The sequence below is a fragment of the Podarcis muralis genome, chromosome 14 (genome assembly GCF_964188315.1).
Source record: "Podarcis muralis chromosome 14, rPodMur119.hap1.1, whole genome shotgun sequence".
Taxonomy (NCBI): domain Eukaryota; kingdom Metazoa; phylum Chordata; class Lepidosauria; order Squamata; family Lacertidae; genus Podarcis; species Podarcis muralis.
In genome coordinates, this window is record NC_135668.1 from 27,439,346 (window position 1) to 27,460,055 (window position 20,710).

Consider the following 20,710-nt stretch of genomic DNA (forward strand, 5'->3'; position numbering starts at 1 on the left):
GGAACTGTCCTTCATTGGAGGTTTTAAACAGAGGTTGGGTAGCCACCTGTCAGTGATGATTTTGCTGATTCCTGCATTGCAAAGGGTTGAACTAGATGGCCATTGGGGTCCCTTCCCTGGGAGAATATAGTGGTTCTATTACTTCCCTTCTCCACAAATTCGTTGAATATGACCCTCAGCTGTTAATCGTCATGCACTCCCTCCAGCTATACACTCTGTGTTTTTCCCAAGAATATGAAAGCACCATTTACTATGTCACTCAATCTATGCACTTCCTCATGAACCACAATCACGATCAAGAATGAAAAGGCAAGTAGGCATTTACAGCTAGCTAATAAGTCACCTTAAATCAGGAACAGCCAGTGTTGCTGGATTCCAATTCCTGTCAGCCTCAGCCAGTGTGACCAGTGATGAGGTTTTATGGGAAATGTAGTCCAACAACATCTGGAAGGAATCACATTGGTCACCTATGTCCTAATCACTAGCAAGCCTTCTTCCTGTTGACAAGCCACCTCTAGCACAAGGGGAAAAGGCAACGAGGTGAACCTGCACCACACACAATCCAATTTGTGTGATATGAGCAAACATCCTATCTAAATTTGTTGTAGAAGCTGGACTCAAACCTATCAGTTCTGAGACTATTAGAAGGAAAGCAGCATAAATCAACATTGAAAAATATGTATCAGTGGATAATTTGAGGAGAAAGGAACAGAGATGTTTGGGGGGTTTTTTAGTCCATGCCTAGTACATAGCAATAGGGACGCAGGTGGCGCTGTGGGTTAAAGCCTCAGCACCTAGGACTTGCCGATCAAAAGGTCAGCGGTTCGAATCCCCGCGGCGGGGTGCACTCCCGTCGTTCGGTCCCAGCGCCTGCCAACCTAGCAGTTCGAAAGCACCTCCGGGTGCAAGTAGATAAATAGGGACCGCTTACAAGCGGGAAGGTAAACGGCGTTTCCGTGTGTGGCTCTGGCTCGCCAGAGCAGCGATGTCACGCTGGCCACATGACCCAGAAGTGTCTCCAGACAGCGCTGGCCCCTGGCCTCTTGAGTGAGATGGGCGCACAACCCTAGAGTCTGGCAAGACTGGCCCGTACGGGCGGGGATACTTTTACCTTTACCTAGTACATAGCAAGAAGATGCTCAAACTTACAAAGGAATCCTCCCTCAGAATGGTACCACCAATCAGAGTATGTGCCACCTCTGGAAAGATTATGCCACCCTGACCAGTTGCTAAGCAATGCATCTTGGCCAGTCGACTTTTAACAAAAACAGAATTAACCCCTTAAGTTGGACACTAAATGATCCCTGCTGTTGAACTTCAGACAGAAAGAACACTCTGGGCGCCACCTATCAGCCAGGGGACTAAAGATGGATAGTTCTGTTGGTTTGCATATATTACTACAATCTGCTGCAAGCCACCTTGAGTATCATTCAATCAAAAGGCAGGATATAATTATTTCAAATAAATACATTCCCTCTCTAATTATATAGTACACTTTCTAAGGTTCATTTAACTTGGAAGTGGAAAAGGGATAACCTACAGCCAACCCATCGCAAAACCAAAATTCAGGAGAAAAATTGTGACATAAAAATCAAAGGGCAAAGGAAGGAGGGTGGTGCTTTGATTTATTAAGCAGGAAGATTTGATCTACTTCATGTCAGGTTTCATCCACCCTCCATGTTTCTATAATAGGGTTGTCATATTTCAAAAAGTTAAAATCCGGACACAAAAGTTGTTGAGCAAAACTGAAGATGGGGTGGGGGGGAGAAATTTTAAAGCTATTTTAAAGGGAAATCGCCAAAAACAACACTGCAGATATGGGTTGCCATACATCCATATTTTCCCAGACATTTCTGCTATTTCACCCAGACACTGCTTCCAACTGCAGTGTTCTGGCTATGTCCAGGAAATTCCAGACATATGGTAACCCTAGCCTATAAGCACCTAGCTAAAGGGTTTAGTAATATATAATTTTTAGAGATGTTAAGAAACTGATTTATATAAATACATGTATAAAAGTGAGAGTTAAACAGAGATGGGCTTTCTGAGAACAACCAATGTCATCAACCAGATAAACTAGCATACAAAACCCCAAAGGCTCCAGGAAAGGAGGATTCTTTTCCATGGCCTAGGGCTAGGCCATCCTCCTCCACCCTGGGACCTTACAGATGTTGAAGACTTCAACTCCCATCAGCCCCAGTATGCAGGCCTGATGGTCTGGGATGGTGGGAGTTCTAGTCCAAAACATGTGGAGGGCACTGGGTGATGGAAGGCTGTCTTAAGCTACTAATTTCCCTTAAAATACAAATCATTGTAACATCTGTTTTGCCATCTCCCACTCTAGCCAGCTGCAGAGACATGGCCTAACAGTGCTCTCCCCAAAGGCTCACCCTTCAGTGGGGGTGGGGGGGGATGAGGAAAGGAACTTTCTAAGTCTTGAGCACATTAAACCGCTCTGTGCAATTTTAAACATGGGAGAAAGCACCATTCAGCAACTGAGAAGTGCTACCTCCAGCCAGAGATGGGGAAGAAATTTGGTTTGGTTTGTATTTTAACGTGAACTTGCATGATCTGCACTTCCTAACACAACACATGAAACAAAATGTAGCAATAACCTTCCCTACTTCTTCAAGTTCTGCAATGCAGTTCTCTAACCAACAGTGTTCAAAAAAATGTGTGCATTAGGGGAAAATGTGCATAAAAATGCATGAGAATAAGTGAGCATAAGTGAGAATAATGCACGGAAATGCATTGCATCAGGAAAAATTGAATTTAAGGTTAGTAAAGCAAGAAACTGAGAGAAATCAAAACTGACAGATTTGTCTGTCCTTAACTCCAGCAAAACCAGAGTCACCGACTTGTGACCAAGATTGGGAGGGCCCGGCGCACAGCATGTGATGTCATGAGCCCAGTGTGTGTCGCACGTGTGTGATGTCATGCATGCAACGCATGACACACACATCGCATCATCGGGAGAAGGCCGAGCGCAGAATCCAGCACGCTGCAGATCCCTCTCTCACACTCAGGAGAAGCCAACTACTGAACTGAACCGTGTTCAGCCTCCTCCATCCCCTCAACACCGAGGGGGCCCGACCCCCTGCCAGCAGATATTTAGGGGGCCAAAGACACCTCCGCGCATAGGAGTTGGTGCGCCTGAGAAAACTAAGCACCCAGAGCAAAAGAAAGGCAACAGTGGGTGAGAATAACTTTCCTTGATTTTAAAAGCTTGACACCAGGGGCTTCCACAGACTGCACCTTGGCTGTCTTTAGAACAGATCCTTCCTTCTCCTTCAAGAAATCACCGATGCAAACACATCTCTGAATGTAACACTTGCAAAGAGAGTTTCTTCTCCCCCAAAACCTTAGGAGAAGGGGAAAGATATAAGAGCGGGGTGATTTGCAGTTCTTCCTGACAGACCTCTCATGTACCCGTTAATAGAACAGCGTATTCCAATTAAGCTGGCTATGGTTATAGCAGATGGCTTTTTACAATGTGAAAAGTCCATAAACTAAGGGCCATTTATAGCTACTTTCCTCCTAAAAATTCACATTCTTTTATAGGCAGACTCGTACTTTTTTTCCCCTTCCCCCATTTTTTTGTTGAACTTCTTTCATTCTTTTAAAAAGTGAATTTAAGATTTGCAAGGAAGCAAGCACATAGACAGACAGCACTAAAAACAGGAAGGCCTTTAATCATCCCTATTAAGCAACTCTGGCAGTGGAAATGCTTCACATAGTTGCTGAAATTAAAGCACCCAGAAGGAGTCTAGCCTCTCACACACTTGCATCCAAAATGGCATCAACAGGAACACAAGAACACCCCACAAATTGAATTTGCAGGGTTGTTTATTTTATTTTTTTGCGGTACCCACTTTTTAAATTCTGTTGCCCATAGAATCCCAAGATCCTTCTCAGGAGCAAAAGATATTCCAGCTGTTCTAGGCTGTACTTGATTCTTTGCTCGCCTGCTGTTACTGCAGATGTACAGAAGTCCTGCCAATGGAGATATCCCTCACAGAACTTGACAGTTTTGCTCAGGAGGGTGTGAGGCTGTGAATGTTCAATCCCCAGCATCTCTGATGCATTTTGGGTCTTGATCAAGGCTAAGGCTTCCGCCTCAGACCTTGCACAGCCTCACCCAATCAAAACGATGAACCAATATTCTGACTCAAGTCTCATGCTGCCTGGAACTTAGCAATGGAACACAAAACAAAATCTTTTGCCAAAAATCTGCACTGCTTTCCCCCTCTCTACACCTATCTGTTCCTTCCTACTTTGTCCACAGATTTTCTGCACATCCAGGATGGTTAAAGAGCGTTTCTTTCAAAGCACACATAAGAATCTGTCTTATTAAAAGGCATTGGAACATTAGTCCTCCTAAATCAGTATTATCTAGTAGTGTCTATTGCCCAAGGCATGGGCTAACCACTCTCCAGCTGTTGCTGGACTCCAACTCATAAGAACATAAGAAGAGCCTGCTGGATCAGGCCAATGGTCTATTTAGTCCAGCATTCTGTTCTTACACTGGTCAACCAGAACCCTGTGGGAAGCATGCAAGCAGGACCTGAGCACAAGACCACTCTCCCCACTTGTGATTTCCAACATCTGGTACTCAGAAGCATTATTGCCTCTGACTGTGGAGGCAGACCATAGCCATTGAAGTTAGTAGACATTGGAGCCTTCTCCATAAATTGGTCCACTCTTCTTTTATAGCCATCCACTGGCAGCTTCCCACCCACACCAGGCAAAGGTCAGAGGTGATGGGAGTTGGAGTCCAATGGGGATTGAACATGGAACCTTCTGTATGCCAAACAGGTGCTCTACCATGGAGCTACAGTCCTCCTCCACTTATGAGCACAGTTTGGATTTGGATTTGATATCCCGCTTTCTTTATCACTACCCTAAGGAGTTTCAAAGCGGCTAACATTCTCCTTTCCCTTCCTTCCCCACAACAAACACTCTGTGAGGTGAGTGGGGCTGAGAGACTTCAGAGAAGTGTGCCTAGCCCAAGGTCACCCAGCAGCTGCATGTGGAGGAGCGGAGACACGAACCCGGTTGCCCAGATTACGAGACTACCGCTCTTAACCACTACACCACACTGGCTCTCAGTGTAGAGTTAAGGATGCAATTCCTACATTATGTTTTATATCTACATATACAATATACCGGTGTTTAAGTAGCAAAACAAGCAAGCAGTATTGCCAATGGTGCATAGCATGCCAGTATTGAAGTGACTGGGTTTCCCTCCATTAAGCATCAAACTTGTGGCTGGGAAAGGAACTGGCTCCAGTGTTTACTGCAGAGTAGCCCAGACATTTAAATGCACATGCAGCTTTCAGGATGATGCATGTACTTTATAATTTAAACCCAAAACCGTTTTTCTTGCATCCAGGTTTCAAAAATAAGGTGTGCATGAACTCTAAACTGAGTTACTGACTATTTGAGAAGAGATTAATTAATCCAGAGCGGAGAGAGAGAGAGAGAGAGAGAGAGAGAGAGAGAGAGAGAAATAGGGTGTCATCTTGTGCGTGTGCAAGACCAGGAGAGAAAGAATTACTGGCTCTCCAGCTTATCCTCCTTCTCACTTTGTATAGCTGTTGGCACCAGCCCAAGACTGCAGTGCAGAACGCGTGCCTGATTCCAATCAGATCATGTTATTTTGGCAATGCCCAGAAGCTTTTATGCATAAATGGATTTGTCCCAACAATAATAAAGATTTGGGAAGTTCTCACTAGTAGTTAGCAAGTGTGATGTCACCCGCTTTTGCCTAACCAGGAAATTATTTGGGGGCAACAAGCAATAAAATGCCAAATGCACATTCTATTTTTCTTTATATAAAAAAAGAAAGCTTCCGCATTTTCTTCTAATGAGGATTTTTAACAAACAGTTCCCTGCAAATTCAAACCCACAGAGACTGTAAATGGAGGGAACTGTTGCTTGACTCTGCCTGAGCAGTTTAGCCAGCCGAGACCCTGCCAAGGCAATCGCAGGTTACACCAACAGAAATAAATTTCAAACATTTTGAATAGGATAAATTAATAAAATTTATCCTATGGCTTACTGGCATTTTTTTTTTTTAGTTTTATATACATAGACTAGGCTAATTTGATGGACAGCAGCATTAAAGCCAAGGTGGTGGTGGTGGGGGGTTGATTCTGACTCAGTGGTTCAGTTCCTTATAATGCCCTACATCCGTGGGTCAACTTTGACAGGTAGGTGGGACATTCCACCTCTCAATCACCCAGCATCATTAGGACATCACATGGCTGACAGGAGGGCTGTTCCGCTCACCTGTCAAACTCTATTGGGCAGAGCTTCCCAAAAACCTGGCAGGCAGCAGGTGTTTGGGAACCACAACACAAGAACTTTGCTGCTCCAGTGTCACCGAGCAGCGTGAACTGAAACCACTGCTAAAATGGAGCTTTCTCTGGTTCAGTGTAAACTGCTTGGTTCTATTGGGAGCAAGGCACACTCCCCCTGCCCCTCAGCTGATTGGGAGGGTGCCTTGAGCTAGCGAAGGAACAATGGGGAGCTCTCTTTAAGGCCCCGGGTGTACCTTTGTAGCCACATCAATACCTACCTCACACCAGATGTTAAAAATTATATCAGGTGCAGAGCAGGTGGGTGTGGTTTATGGGAAAGCGCCCTGGTGGGCCAGATTTGGCTCAGGGGCCAGAGGTTCCCCATCCCACTATTAAAGGAAAGGAGGGAAGGAAGATGAGAGCCAGGAGAGAGAGAGTGGTAGGGAAGTTCTGAGTAACAGGGAGGAGAAGATCCACCCACCCCAGGAACCCTTAAGGACAGAGGGCTTGATCGGTCCACAAGCATTACTCTACAACTGTGAAGAAGCATGAGACAGCATGTAATCTGACATCTCAAGGGATTTCTGGCAGACTAGCACAGTCTTTGTAACTGGACTCAAGGACTCAATTAAGCAAGCTGAAGTGGGAAATGTCAGCAGGGAGGTTTTGGTGGCAATCCCCCTCAGCTACTTCTCCTGAGTCATTTCCCTATATTAAATGATAGGATTGTGCATGCTCAATTGGGCCCCTCAACTATCCTGCTACCACAGGAGGGGTGGGGGGAGGATGCAATCCGATCACCAGGCTTCTGAAGGCAAACTAGGGATGGGTGACTTCTTGCTCTGCATCTTCAGCCAGCAAAACATATTGAGCAGGCTCCCCATCTATTTATCCATTTGATTCCATTTCTGAATTGCTTCCTAGAGTTTTCCAGGCAAAACAAAAAAACGAGGAAAGCCACTGGAAGAATATCACCCTATTCACCAGTCTAAGCCAAATGAACACTGTGACAACTTCCCCACGTGAGTAAAGTTCCATTATTTATACACAGAGTGTTACGGATCACATTTCAGATCGTATATATGAATGACATATACTTTCCACCAGCTTCAGCTGGTACACAACAGCTGCAAACATTCCTAGACAAGGCTAGTCTACCATGCTTGGGTAACCTGAAGACTTGATTACTGACACATGCCTTATGTGGGGCTGTCCTTGCATCCAGTCCAAAAGCTGCAACTCCTGCAGAACGTAGCAGCCAGATTCCTCACAGGAGCAGGTTACCGGCAGCAAGTTACTTCTTTACCAAGAGAGCTGCACTGGTTGCCAATTTGCTACCAGGTCAGAATCAAGTTTATTTTGTTAATTCACAAAGCCCTAGACAACTTGGGCCCAAAGTAAGGCCTTGAGGACTGCTTCATTCCTTAAGCCCATCTCAATCATAGAGACTTTCTGATGGGGCACTTTTGGTGGTCCCCTATTCCCTTGCAGTTCAGTTGGCCCCAAACTGAGACTGTGGCAGGCCCTGCCCTATGGAACTCCATGCCAATACAATTTCAGCAAGAGCAATGCCTACTTTCTTTCAAGCTGCATTGTTCAGAGAGGCCTTTGGCACTTTTTTATTATTAAAAAAAATCAACCTGTTTTTACTGCTATGTTATCGAGGTCTTTCCTGCTGTCACTGTGGTATTGTGTTTTTGTTTTATTGTTGCATACCAAAAGTGCAGTTTACAAATGACTGAATAAATAAAGAGAAACACACACACACACACACACACACACACACAGCCTGACATAAACACACAGAATGTAGTGCCGTGTGACATGCATGGCACAAAAGAGCTGAGAAAGGAAAGGAAAAGCATGCACAGTGAACAGAATGGACAGAACCACTTCCACCACCACCACCACCCCAGCCCAGCCAACACACTCTTGCAAAGAACAAGAAAAGACAGACCATCACCACCACTAGAGATTGCGTTTTGGACCCACTCACTGTTGGCGGTGTGGTTCCTGCTACTCCCCGCTGGTGCTGCCGTGTGCTCGGGTGCCCCTTCAGAGGTGGCCCTTCCTGACATTGAATGGGAAAACGAAAAGGAAGGATGCAGAGAAAAGAAGGGGGGGGAGGCGAGGTGGAGGGGAGGGCGAGAGCAAAAGATGGCAAGAGAAAGGAAAGGGAGCATCTTTAACTGAACACTAACAGCATAACAAGAACACACAGTTAAGAATACAGAAGGGCCTGAGATCCCTAAACAGAACAAACGGAAACTAAACTACATTTGACTGTTAAGAAATAACTTCCCTTTTCCCCCATCATTGGAACAAGACACAGAATATTTCTGGACATCAGTCTTATGCTAGTCCAGTGAAAGGTTTCACATAATCCAGTATTTTTCTTTAAAAAAATAAACAAATTGCCATCTTCCTTTGCAGCTGCGGCTTGAATTCAAGAATCATCAAATTGCAGAGTTGGAAACGACCCCAAGGGTCATCTAGTTCAATCCTCTGCAATGCAGGGTGACAGACAAAGGCACCAAGTTCAAAAAAAGCACTGAATTGAAGCTATGGTTGCAGATGCCCCAATTCTTCCTTGGCATCAAAGGCTTGAATTTCCCCAGCCCTGACATTACATGCTGGACATGGTTCAACATGGCAGGCTAAATCCAGAGGCTTGGTTGGGCCTAATTGACACAGGTTCCCACAGTGCTGAAGTAACAGAAATTTAGCAAGCCACAAAGTGAGCTGGGAGTATCAGAGGAAAGGCAACCTTTTGAAACGTGCATTTTTTAATTTATTTCAGCTCCACACAGCTAATTCTTGGCATGTTTGGGGGAAGCAGTAAGCCTATTGCTTTTGCTCCTGCTTGCACGGAAACACAATCTGGCCACTGAATGAGCTTCTGTGATGTCACAGAATGTCCATAAGTATCATAACTCCCCGGGGGAGGGAGGCTTAAGTGTAGCTGACAGACAACAGAGCTTCAACACTTCAGACAGGAAAGTTTCCCTAAATGTAAGCATGTTGGTGAAGAAGTCACTAAGTCTACCTGTAAAGTGGGTAATTTGCACATATGCTTCTGTGATGTGGCTCTGGAAGGGCAGAACATGCAACAACCTCAGCAACAAGCATTCTCTAATGAGCTAAGGTGACTGTTGCAGGGCTGCCAACCGGCAGCTCTACAGACTTTTACATTGATTGTTATGAATCATTAAACCTGGGTTGGGGAACTATGCCCTGCTTTGGGGGCACTGTTCTGTATGCCACCAGAGCCACATCTCTCTTTGCAGAGGACCCTGCTCTTGCCACAGACCTCATCATTTTGGCACCATATAACACCAGCAGTTGGAACATCTTTCTGTCACCTGAGCAACGGGCTGCAGTGCCGCTTCAGACAGGCACTATATAAATCCATATTTTATTGTAAATATCTCCATACAGTGCTGCCTTGATCTCGATATGGAGGCAGTAATCCAGGCTTAGCTCCGTTAACACCGCAGAGCCCCATTTACACACAACCTGCACAGACCGCCGAGGGCAGATGCTCTTTCAAGTCCTCCTCGGTGCTTTCAAAGCGGCCTTTTTAAAATGCAAGGGCACCCCTCGACTCGCAGGGAACAGTGACATTCCAATGCCCTATATTACAATCCGTGTCTGCAGGCCAAGCAAAGCTGGCTTTTCCGTCTTCCTTGACTAGCAGTGATTAAACTTTGGGGCCAATGCATTATTTGTTATGCCCTTTGGATTGCCAATTCCTGCCTTGCAATTCAGTTCATAAATAGTTACACCAAGACAGGCCATTTAAAAACACAAAGACCAAAGAGGCCTCAATTAACATCTTTCCACACGTTTGGAATTGTGGGGGGCTTTGTGCCATTTTTTTTAAAATGCACACGAATTTGAGAGCCCCAGTGTTTTCTTTAAATATATATCTTAATCATCTTCCACGTTCGCATAGCCAGTTAAGCTGCTTGGCCTCCTATACCTAAGATCAAGCGATGCAATTTCCATAGCAACAATGGTAGCACTTGAAAGATGTGGGGAGCTGTGTTGATCCATTGGGGGGGAACAAATGTCACAGTTAGGTAATTCTAATTCCTTTAGGACACCTGCAATACTGCAGAATAGTGAGCTATGGTTCCATTCAGAAGGATGGATGTGGAGAGAGAACAAGGCATGATGGAGTCGCTGCAAAGTCTGGAGACTGTAAAGTCTTGAGATGGGATGCAGGTGATGTTAGGCAAACCTAACTGCATTAGTCTGTCCTAGGTGCAAAATGATTTCAGGATGCAGAGGCTGCTAGGGCAAAAGAAAGAGTTACACACACACTCACCCTGCCCATTTAGAAAAAAAGAGCAATAACTTGGGTATTTCCTCCCTCCCATTCCCTGTTTTGCTTAACAAAGGAACCTGAAGAACCATTCTGGGAAACTCAGCAAGCTGGCTCCCTGCATTTTTGTTTGTCTCGGGACTCCTCCTCATATCTGTAGATCTTTGCACATTTAACAAGTTCCCAGGATTCTTTGGGTAAGCCAGGGGTCAGCAAACTTTTTCAGCAGGGGGCTGGTCCACTGTCCCTCAGACCTGGTGGAGGGCTGGACTATATTTTTGGGGAGGGTGGCGAATGAACGAATTCCTGTGCCCCACAAATAACCCAGAGATGCATTTTAAAGAAAAGCACACATTCTACTCATGTAAAAACACCAGGCAGGCCCCACAAATAACCCAGAGACGCATTTTAAATAAAAGCACACATTCTACTCATGTAAAAACACGCTGATTCCCAGACCGTCTGCGGGCTGGATTGAGAAGGTGATTGGGCCAGATCTGGCCCCCGGGCCTTAGTTTGCCTACCCATGGGGTAAGCCATGGCTGTTCACATAGTATAAGGGCGTATGGTTTGGTGCGGATGTGACCTAGGACTGCAGCCAGGGAGGGGGATGTTCTGCCTTAACAATCTTGAACTAACCAATTTGGATTAGGTTGTACTCAGAAAAGGTAGCTTGTAACGCCAGAACCACTGCAGGCTGCTGATGGTGGAGGGACAGGTTTAGCAGGGAGAAAGGGGAGAGAGAGAGAGGGAGAGAGAGACAGATGCACATCACTTCAGTCAACCTCTAGACAAATTAAGGCCAGAACATTTTTAGAACTTAAAAGCTTCCTTAGGCAGGAAAAGACAAGATGGGGGAAATATTGCTGACAGGAACATAGACAGTCACTTGACGGGTGCCCATCATTCTTCTTCTTCTTTTTTATTTTATTTTTTTAAAAACCTCTCTTATTCTTCAAAAGTTAAGAAGGGCAGTGAAGAGAAAATGATGCAACCAAAACCACAATAAATACTGAACTTGGGGCAAAATGAGACAGCAGTTGGTTCTATTGTTAGGCACCCATCTGCCTTGGAACCCTCTCTCATTACTGGAGGCCTCTCCTCCTGCCGCAGGCGAAAACATAGGCAGCAGGGCTTTCAGAGAAAAGCTCCAGTGACCCCCATGGCACAGGTCAGGTGTCAGAAAGAGACAGCCATCCTACTGATTTATATTTCATGCATTAAGACAAATCTACAAAAAAAGCCCCTGCAATGACTTAGAGCACAGTGGTTTATATTTTGCAATGTACTGTCTGGATGGATTTCTTTTTGGCATCTGTTGGATGTTCATACAATCAGTTGCTTCTATTTCATTATTCTGATTGTTTCAATCTCAGCTTGCCCTCCCCTGAAGGCCCACAATGGGTAAGCTTTTTTTTATTTATTTAAACAGATACTTACAAACCTTCATTGTTGTTGATTTTTTATCCAACAGGGCATTAAGTTAAAGTCACTTAGTTTTATATTTGTCCCACTGGTTTTTGCACTGGTGGAACGTTGTTACACAAGAGAATGTATAAAAGCAAGTTGCTGGTAACTTTGCAGTCTATTGTGCAACCATATGTTGCACAATGGGTTTCTACTAGCAGAACTATTGTGTTGTGCAACTGGTGTTGTGGCCTCTGTTGTGTCATATTAAAGCTCATCTATCTGCTCTCACAAGGGTCGCGGGTGGCGCTGTGGGTTAAACCACAGAGCCTAGGACTTGCCAATCAGAAGGTCGGCGGTTCAAATCCCCGCAACGGGGTGAGCTCCCGTTGCTTGGTCCCTGCTCCTGCCAACCTAGCAGTTCGAAAGCACATCAAAGTGCAAGTAGATAAATAGGTATTGCTCTGGCGGGAAGGTAAACGGCGTTCCCGTGTGCTGCTCTGGTTCGCCAGAAGCGGCTTAGTCATGCTGGCCACATGACCCGAAAGCTGTACGCCGGCTCCCTCGGCCAATAAAGCGAGATGAGCATCGCAACCCCAGAGTCGGTCACGTCTGGACCTAATGGTCAGGGGTCCCTTTACCTTTACCTTATCTGCTCTGCTCTCACACTAGAGGACAGATAATGTTGGATACAGCCCTAAGGGGGACGGGGAGGAACCTTACAGAAAGATTTAAGAAGAAAAACAACAATGTTAAACAAAAACCCCAAATACTAAGCCAAAGCAATCCTTATTAAGCATGATGCAGAAAATAGGCTGCTAATGGGTTATTCACTGAATCAAATTAATCTAATAAATATCTATACTGCTTTTTCAACACAAGTCTTCTGAATGTAGTTTATAATCACATTTTGCGTGGGGCGGTGGATGGGGTTTTTTTCTTCTTCTGAGAAAAGCAAGCTAAAACGTTTTGGAATGAATGAATGGAACCTAGTCCAACCTCCACATCAGCTGTAGGTTTGCTGGTGATATGGACAATGAGCACCAACACAACAAAAATGGGCTGTGGATAAACGCCAGTTTCATGGTTTTGTTTTCCAATATAAGAACCACACAGGGAGGTGAAGACTGGGGCAAAATGAGACACCTAAGCCAAAATTCTTGAAACCCCCCCAACCCCCAACCCCCAGTTTCATAAAGCAGTCTTCCCCAACCTGGTGCCCTCTGGGAATTTTGGATTTCCCTAATTCCATCAGCTCTAGTCAGCCAGTTTCCTTATTTTTCCAGTCTTAAATTCAGTTTTCCACATTTCCATATCAGTTCATTTTAAAAAAAAAAAAAACCTCATGAAAATTAATCAGCATTTTAGTGGAAATTTCTCTTACTGCACACTTTTTTCTTTGCCATTCTACGCAATCCATGAATTTTTGCAAAGCGCTTATTCTCTAATTTTTATATTCTCCATAGTATAACACATATTCATATGTCATTCCCCACCAATATGCACCTTTATATGCACACTTTACCTTAGTATATGCATTTTAGTACCTGTTACTTGGCTGGGAAATGTCATTGCAAAATTCAGAGAAATGCATATTTGGAAGGATTGCTGTGTTGTGATTCATGTACTGTTTTGGAAAGTGTGAATTAGGTAGATTTGCCTTTAATCACAAATGAAATTAAATATCTTCCCCATCCCTTTTTGACACTGATAGGAACGGAACAACAAAACATTTGGAGAGTATCAGGTTTGGGTAAGGTTTTCATATAAGATATATATGCAGTGAACTGCCATGAAATCTTCATATGAAGGTGGCACACACACACACACACACACACACACACAAAGGCACTGGAAAGGCTTCTGCATGTGGCTAAAATCCCCCACGAGAGATCATTGTGTCTGGTTTTTCATTCAATCTATGGAGAGATGGAAATGACAAACTGCCTGCTTCCAAGATCTAATGCCCAGAAAAGGACAATAGAGGTGCCAGTGTGACAAAGCCACCTCAAAGGGAATAATTTCAGGCCAGCCAGCAGTATATAGAAGGATCCCCATTCACAGAAGACCAGCTGCATCTATGGTGCCTTCAGCTGTGTGCATACACAGGCCCTGTTGAAATACAAATTAATAGCAAGCTGGGTGCAAGAATATCTGCCAGGGAGCTTATGCTGCAGAACGTATTGAGATGCTTCAAAGCACCTTTACTAAAACGAACAGTTTGGGTTAATTCATAATGGTTAACTTCCTAGGTTTCGCCACAGTATTTCCCTACTCTATTTGTATTCAAAAACTAGAAGTATCTCATAAGTCTTTATTCGGGGGGGGGGGGGGGAGAATGACAGAGGTTGGCAATAAAAAGCTGGAGACAGCAAAATAATAATACATATTATATGTCTGAACAGCCAGGATGCATCACTTGTCATCCTTTGAAGAAGATGGTCCAGTGGTCCAGGCTATGTTTATGCTATACAATATTCTTCCTCTTCATCATCCTCTGCATCCAGCCACTCCAAATTCTGTAGGCAAATGAAGCAAGTTTGCATCATTTCCTTAATGGAGCTTTTGTTGCATGAGTGTAAGGCAAGGCAGCCAAATGTGGCTGGACTTCAGCTCCCAACAATTCCAGCCAGAAAGGCCAATAGTCAAAGCTGATGGGAGCTGTGCCCTCAAAAAGCTGTTGGTTGACCATGCCGGCTATCCCCGGTGTCAGGGTTAATTCACCTTCCCGTTTTAACAAAGGAGCTGCATAGAAGAGGAAGATCATCGTGAGTTATTTGACATTGGGCCCAGCCTCGTGAATCATCCGATGTGTCTCTAAACTGTGTGGAGATTATAATACCTTTTAACACAAGAAGCAAGACTGGGAAAGGTACTGAGGAAGGTAGAGGCAGGTGAGGAAATCATGTAGCCATACAAGCAGGTCACAGAAGCTCCTCGCCCTTCAGGATACTTTTGAAAGATGTAGCCCTGTACATCTACAGTACAATGGAACACCCATGTCCATTGGTAGTATATCTGATAAGAACAAGCAACAGGGGGAAGCCATAACTTTCATACTATGCTTGTAAGTGTCCCAGAAGCACCTAGCTGGCCACTGAGGGGAAATGGAGGGTAAAGCCAATGTGGTCAGGATGTTGCACTAGGACTTGTGTTCAAAATCCCACTGAGCCACAATGCTCATTGGGTCAGCCATTATCTCTCAGCTTCATCTACCTCACAGAGCTGTTGTGAGATTAAAAGGCAGGAGAGAACATAAGAAATAAAAATACGTTTTAAAACAGCTAAACAAATAACTGAAGTAAAAAACACAGCTTTAAACAAATACAATTGCCAAGTCAGATTCTTCTTCTACCTCTGGAGTATAAAAGCCATGGACAACCTTTCCAAACTCTGTGTCCTTCAGATGTTTGGGACACAAGTGCATCAGATGGACCTTTGATCAAATCATGAAGGATTCTTCTTACAAAGACTTGACCTCCACATCCATAAAGCAAGTGGAGGAGACAGTGATTCTCAGGAATTTAAGTACAGTGCCAGATCCCTCACATTATTTGGCACAGAACTGCATGTAAAGATCAGGGAGCTCCTTTAGCCCCAAAGCTTCTCATTCCCTGCAACATCTCAGCAGCCAAATGGCCTCAAGCCAGGAAGACCTTGGGTGGAATTCCAGCCGTAACCCAATGGACCAAACAAGGCACTTTTTCAAAGCAGCAGCTTCTGTACACTGTGGTAGATAGATGATATCTAGATGATAGATATAGATATCCTTTAAAAAAACTTAAAACAAAGGCCTAATAACACAGCAAGATGTTTATTACATGATATAGCTTTTTAAAAGCTACCTGCTGTTTCTCTGAAATTGTCTTGTTGTTGAGCCAATTTCTCATGGCACATTTGCAATTATTCCTCATAGATCTCTTTTTAGCAGCAACGATAAGCATCTTTTTATGCTCCAAAAGGAGGGGGATGACATCACCTCTTTGCACCTCTGGTCTATAGGATAGCATGTTCCATTTCATCACTCTTGCCTTGAATGGAAGAAAAGTGATAAGACACCCACTTTGATGACAGTTTAGATGCAAAGCGGGGGGAGGCCACCTGCAAGTGGCAAATGTGATACATGAGGCAAGATCAAAGCCCACTGTTCAGAGGGCTCCGATCACTGCCTAATAAAGACAAATGAAATTCCAGTGGCAAAGAGAAACTGTCCTCAGGATCAAAAAAAAAAAGCCTGTTGAGCAGCTGCAGAATATGTGCATTCAACTGCTGGTTCAGATTCTGCTTCTTCACCTTTGAAATACCAAATCTAGGCTGGGGTAGTCAATGTAATGCCTTCCAGTTGATGTTGGAATACAACTTGCAAAAGCCAATGTTCAGGAGCTGATGCCGGGAACTGAAGTTCCAACAACATCCAAAGGGCCCATCATTGGCTACCCAAGTCTGGACAGATATCCAAGATAGCTGTAGTGGGAGGGGGAGTCTAATCTGTATTGGTTACAATTCCACTTGTGATTTTACTCTAGGTCAGGAGTAGCCAATGTAATGCCCTCCAGATGTTGTTCGACTCCAACCCTCATCAGCCTCAGCCAGCATATTCCAACAACCTCCAAAAGGCAAAATGTCCACCCGCTCAGACTGGACAGACTTCCAGAACAGAAGAAGGAAGGTGGTGGAATCTAATTCCATTTGTGATTTTTAGCAGGACTTCACTTGTAGCAAAGGTAACTGGATTTCAGAACTATTGTTATTAAGCTAATGAATTGCTTTTCTACTTTTATCTTCAAAGCTAGTTCTTTAAACCTTAACCTGAGACAATACCAGACACACCTGAAGAAGGAAACAAGGTGCTGCCCCTTTAAAAGTCTTTCTAACAACAGCTGGGGTTAAGCAGTTACCTGGCCTGCTTCCACTAGAGAAGTCAGAGGATTCCAAAGGAAAGAGAAACAAGACCAGAAACTGCTTGTGTTTGCTTACTCATGCTATATCCAGAATGGAAATCAATTTAGTGAAAGCTATCGGTATTCACGGTTGTCGCTGCTTTCAGTCCGCAAACGATGTGTGACTGATTATGTCCCACCCCTATTTGCATACTGTTTTCTTTGCACTGAAATGAACGGGGTGGAATAATGTTATGGCACATTAATGTACGTAACTAATTCTTTAAATTACATACATTATGTAATTTTGCCACAGCAGACAGCAAGTTGAATAATGCCGTTTTTGGCAGAAGATGAACTGTAGTGGAACAGAAACAATGCTGCATTTGATGAAAACAGGGCAGAATGGGGAAAAAATGCCATCATACATCCATAGCATCCAAATTTAAAGAAGGACCTCCAGTTTAGTGTCACTTTCCTTCCCATGAGCACAATGTCTGTGATTCCTGCAACTTGCCACAGTTTCTAAAGACCCTGCTAAATTGACACCTCCCAAACCAATATGCAAACTGAAACACAGATCTCATTTGGAATTTGCATTTCTCCAAATTTTGCAATGCAGTTGCCCAGTCAAAGAATAATAATAGCAATTATTATTATTATTATTATTATTATTATTATTATTATTATTATTATTATTTTTCCACCCTTCATCAGAGCATCACAGGGCAGATATATAACATAGCAACAAACAAAAACAATAACCCCACCACCACAATCTTCTTCTTCTTCTTCTTCTTCTTCTTCTTATTATTATTATTATTATTATTATTGAATTACAAAAATGTATATATTAATTAAAAGTGCACCAAAAAATGCACCTAAGTGAACATAAAATACAAAAATGCAGTCTGTTTGGGGGAAAGCGTTTGCAAAAACATACATACAAGACAAAACTGAGTCAAAGAATATGTATATTAGGAGAAACGAGTAGAACTGTGGGATGTAAAAAAATCGAAACTTAAGAATGAAAAAAAGAGAAACAGAGAAACCAACATTGACAGATGCATCCATTGCTAGCAGCTGCTACCATTTCTATGCCATTGCCTGATCAGTTACCTCAAGGGCATTATGAGATCTCTGGGTGGTTTCCTTTGGCCTCCCAATGGCTAGCAGAGGCAGAAAACAATGGTGCAAAACAAGCCAATTAGTGCTTCACTTTGAATCATTCACATAAACTGACTTTTCTTGCTGCAGAGTTCGCTCCAAGTTCTGCCTCTAGAATCAGGCTACCACACATGTGCCATAACTAACTCATTAATAGCAGCACCAAATAGCATCACATGCCATGCAGTGTCACCATTGCTACCCGAATTTGCCAAAGAGAATTCAAGAGCCTGAGAACAACAACTGCCGCGCGTTGATCGAAAACACCCACTCAAACAATTCCTCTCTTAATCTCAGCTCCTCAAAGCTCTTGCTTCTAATTTCAGAACCTGCTTTCAAAGCAAGGCTTTTGACTGGGTGACTTCCATCTGCAGATGCCTCTATTAGTTGATCAAAAGATTATTCTTGACCCCATTTGATGCCTCCGGAGCCATAAATGTCCAATGCCTTCTAATTAGAGCCACAGCTCGTCCCAAGCCGGTTCCATTTCCCAGGGAGAGCTAAACAGCTCCGAGAGAGAGCAGTGAGTGATACTTGCCAGTTTCTGATAGCTTGAGAGAGAAATAAGGAAGCACTGGGAAGAGCCATGACCCTACTGGAGGCTGCTAAAGGATGCTGATGAGATTTTTGTTAAGCGTTTATTATCTCCTTGCTGCAAGCATCAATAAAAGCCTGGATTTAAACATCCCACGTTTACACTAGTGAATAACTGGTTCTACCTCTCCCTTTGCAATGTCTTAAGGAACAGCCAATGCTCAACAAGTACATCAAATTAATATGCAAAGCATTTCTCTATTTGCCAATCTGATTTTTCCAAACACATATTTCATTTCTTGGGCACCAGAAATGATTGAAGACTTGCATATGGCACACCACAAAGTTAAATTGCATTGCTTTGAAAATCAGTGGCCATTTGTTTCTCTCCCACCCCCACCCCCCGCTCTTTTCCCTCCCCCGGATACTCAATGTTCCAAAGCTAAGTACATCAAGAACAACTTAAGATATTTTGTTTTCAACTAGACTACTAGGGAGGTTGTGTCAAATGCAACAGAGCAGCATATTCACTATATGTGCAATGAACACTTGACTGTCTTATAAGTTTACATAATTGTATGGCTGGAAGGAAGCCTTGAAAGTAGCTGAATTAAACCCAAGCACTAGGTTTCATGGCTTCCAAGGACTTCTGAAATGTTAGTCCGACACTTAAGAGTACAGCTGTGTGTGATTGGAGGATGAGTCACAAACCTCCTCTTCCTCCTCCTCAACAGCTGGAGATCCTCCAAGCATCATTTGCCTTCTGGAGCAAAACAGAGAAAACAGATGCTCCCTATTTAAATACTGTATCAGAAAATAGGTGGGGGAAGCAAAACGAAACATTACAGACCAAACATTACATTACTTCCCTATACATGAATATTATTTCTTTGTTTTATAAACTTAAGATACCACTTTTCATTTGTAAATCTCAAAGCTGTCCACAATCCATATATAAGACAAATCAATATATAACACAACAGTTAAAAACATCCAGCTAGTCATATAATTTCAAGAACTATGGCATCCAGAATTTGATGTCAAGAGTCAGGAAATGCCCAACATGCCCAACAGCTGAAGGGGGAGGGAGTCCACAAATGCTGCAAGGGGGCACCTATGAAATTGGTGTGGGAGAGACAGCAGGAGACTTTGAGAATGGACAGAGTAAAGTGAAAACAGCCTTTTGAGATTATCTAGTCCAGCAACTTGTTTGGCCAGCCAAATGCATCTATGGAAGCCCAAAAGCATGTAAAACAACAGCCCTCTCTTCACTTATGATCCCCAGCAACTGGCATTCAGAGGCATAGTTCCTCCAAGATGAAAGGTAGAACATCACCATCATGGCTGTTGAACATTAATCCTTTTCTAATGCCGCCCATCAGTGCCCTTCACTACTGCTTATGGAAGCAAATTCCACAGTTTAATTATGTGTTGTGACAAAGCACCTCTTTTTGCTTGTCTCATATCTCCAAACATTCAATTTCATTGGATGACACCTCTGGGTTCTAGTATTAGGAGTCAAGGATGAAAACCTCTGTCTGTTTTTCTCAGTACCATGCATGATTTCACAAACCTCAACCCTGTCCCCTCTCTCTTGCTCTTTTCCCAACCCAAATATGCCCCCAATGTTGTACCCTTTTCTCATGGGGGAGGAAAAAGCTCTAGCCACTTGTTCATTCTGTTTGCCCTTTATTACACGTTTTCAAGTGCTACAATGTCCTTTTTGAGATGCAGTATTCCAAGTGTAGTAGAACCAGAGATTTGTATAAAGCTGGAGTGAGGAACCTCATGGCTGAGAGATGGATGTGGCTGGCTGGGATGTATCCATAAACCGTGACAATGCCTCTTGATGGCCAGGGTGCAGAGATGTGTAGCCTATGTGTAGAAACCACTGACTTCTGCATGGTTGGAAAGCAGCCTACTGTACAAAGGTAAGAGTCACACCTGTTGCTCCACCCATTTTTCCATCTGGCCCCACCCAACATTGGCATGTGGCCCAAGACAGGACATAGCCCTTGAGCTGCAAAGAAAGCTTCTCATCCCTTGTTTAAACGCATTACAAGGTTGGTGGTTTTATTTTTGATCTCTTTCCC

General features: G+C 43.7%; 1 protein-coding gene across 7 annotated transcripts in view; it reads right to left on the minus strand.

Annotated features, from left to right (window-relative positions):
* MEGF11 (multiple EGF like domains 11) overlaps nucleotides 1-20,710 on the minus strand; it is a 339,710-nt gene that overhangs the window by 154,943 nt on the left and 164,057 nt on the right. For 5 of the 7 annotated variants that reach the window (XM_028705587.2, XM_028705582.2, XM_028705584.2 and 2 more), the window contains exon 7: nucleotides 8,299-8,373. The exons of the other annotated variants lie outside the window; for them this stretch is intronic. In XM_028705587.2, coding sequence (XP_028561420.2) covers nucleotides 8,299-8,373 — 75 coding nt within the window. The remainder of the gene's footprint in view (nucleotides 1-8,298; nucleotides 8,374-20,710) is intronic. 7 annotated transcript variants of the gene reach the window in all.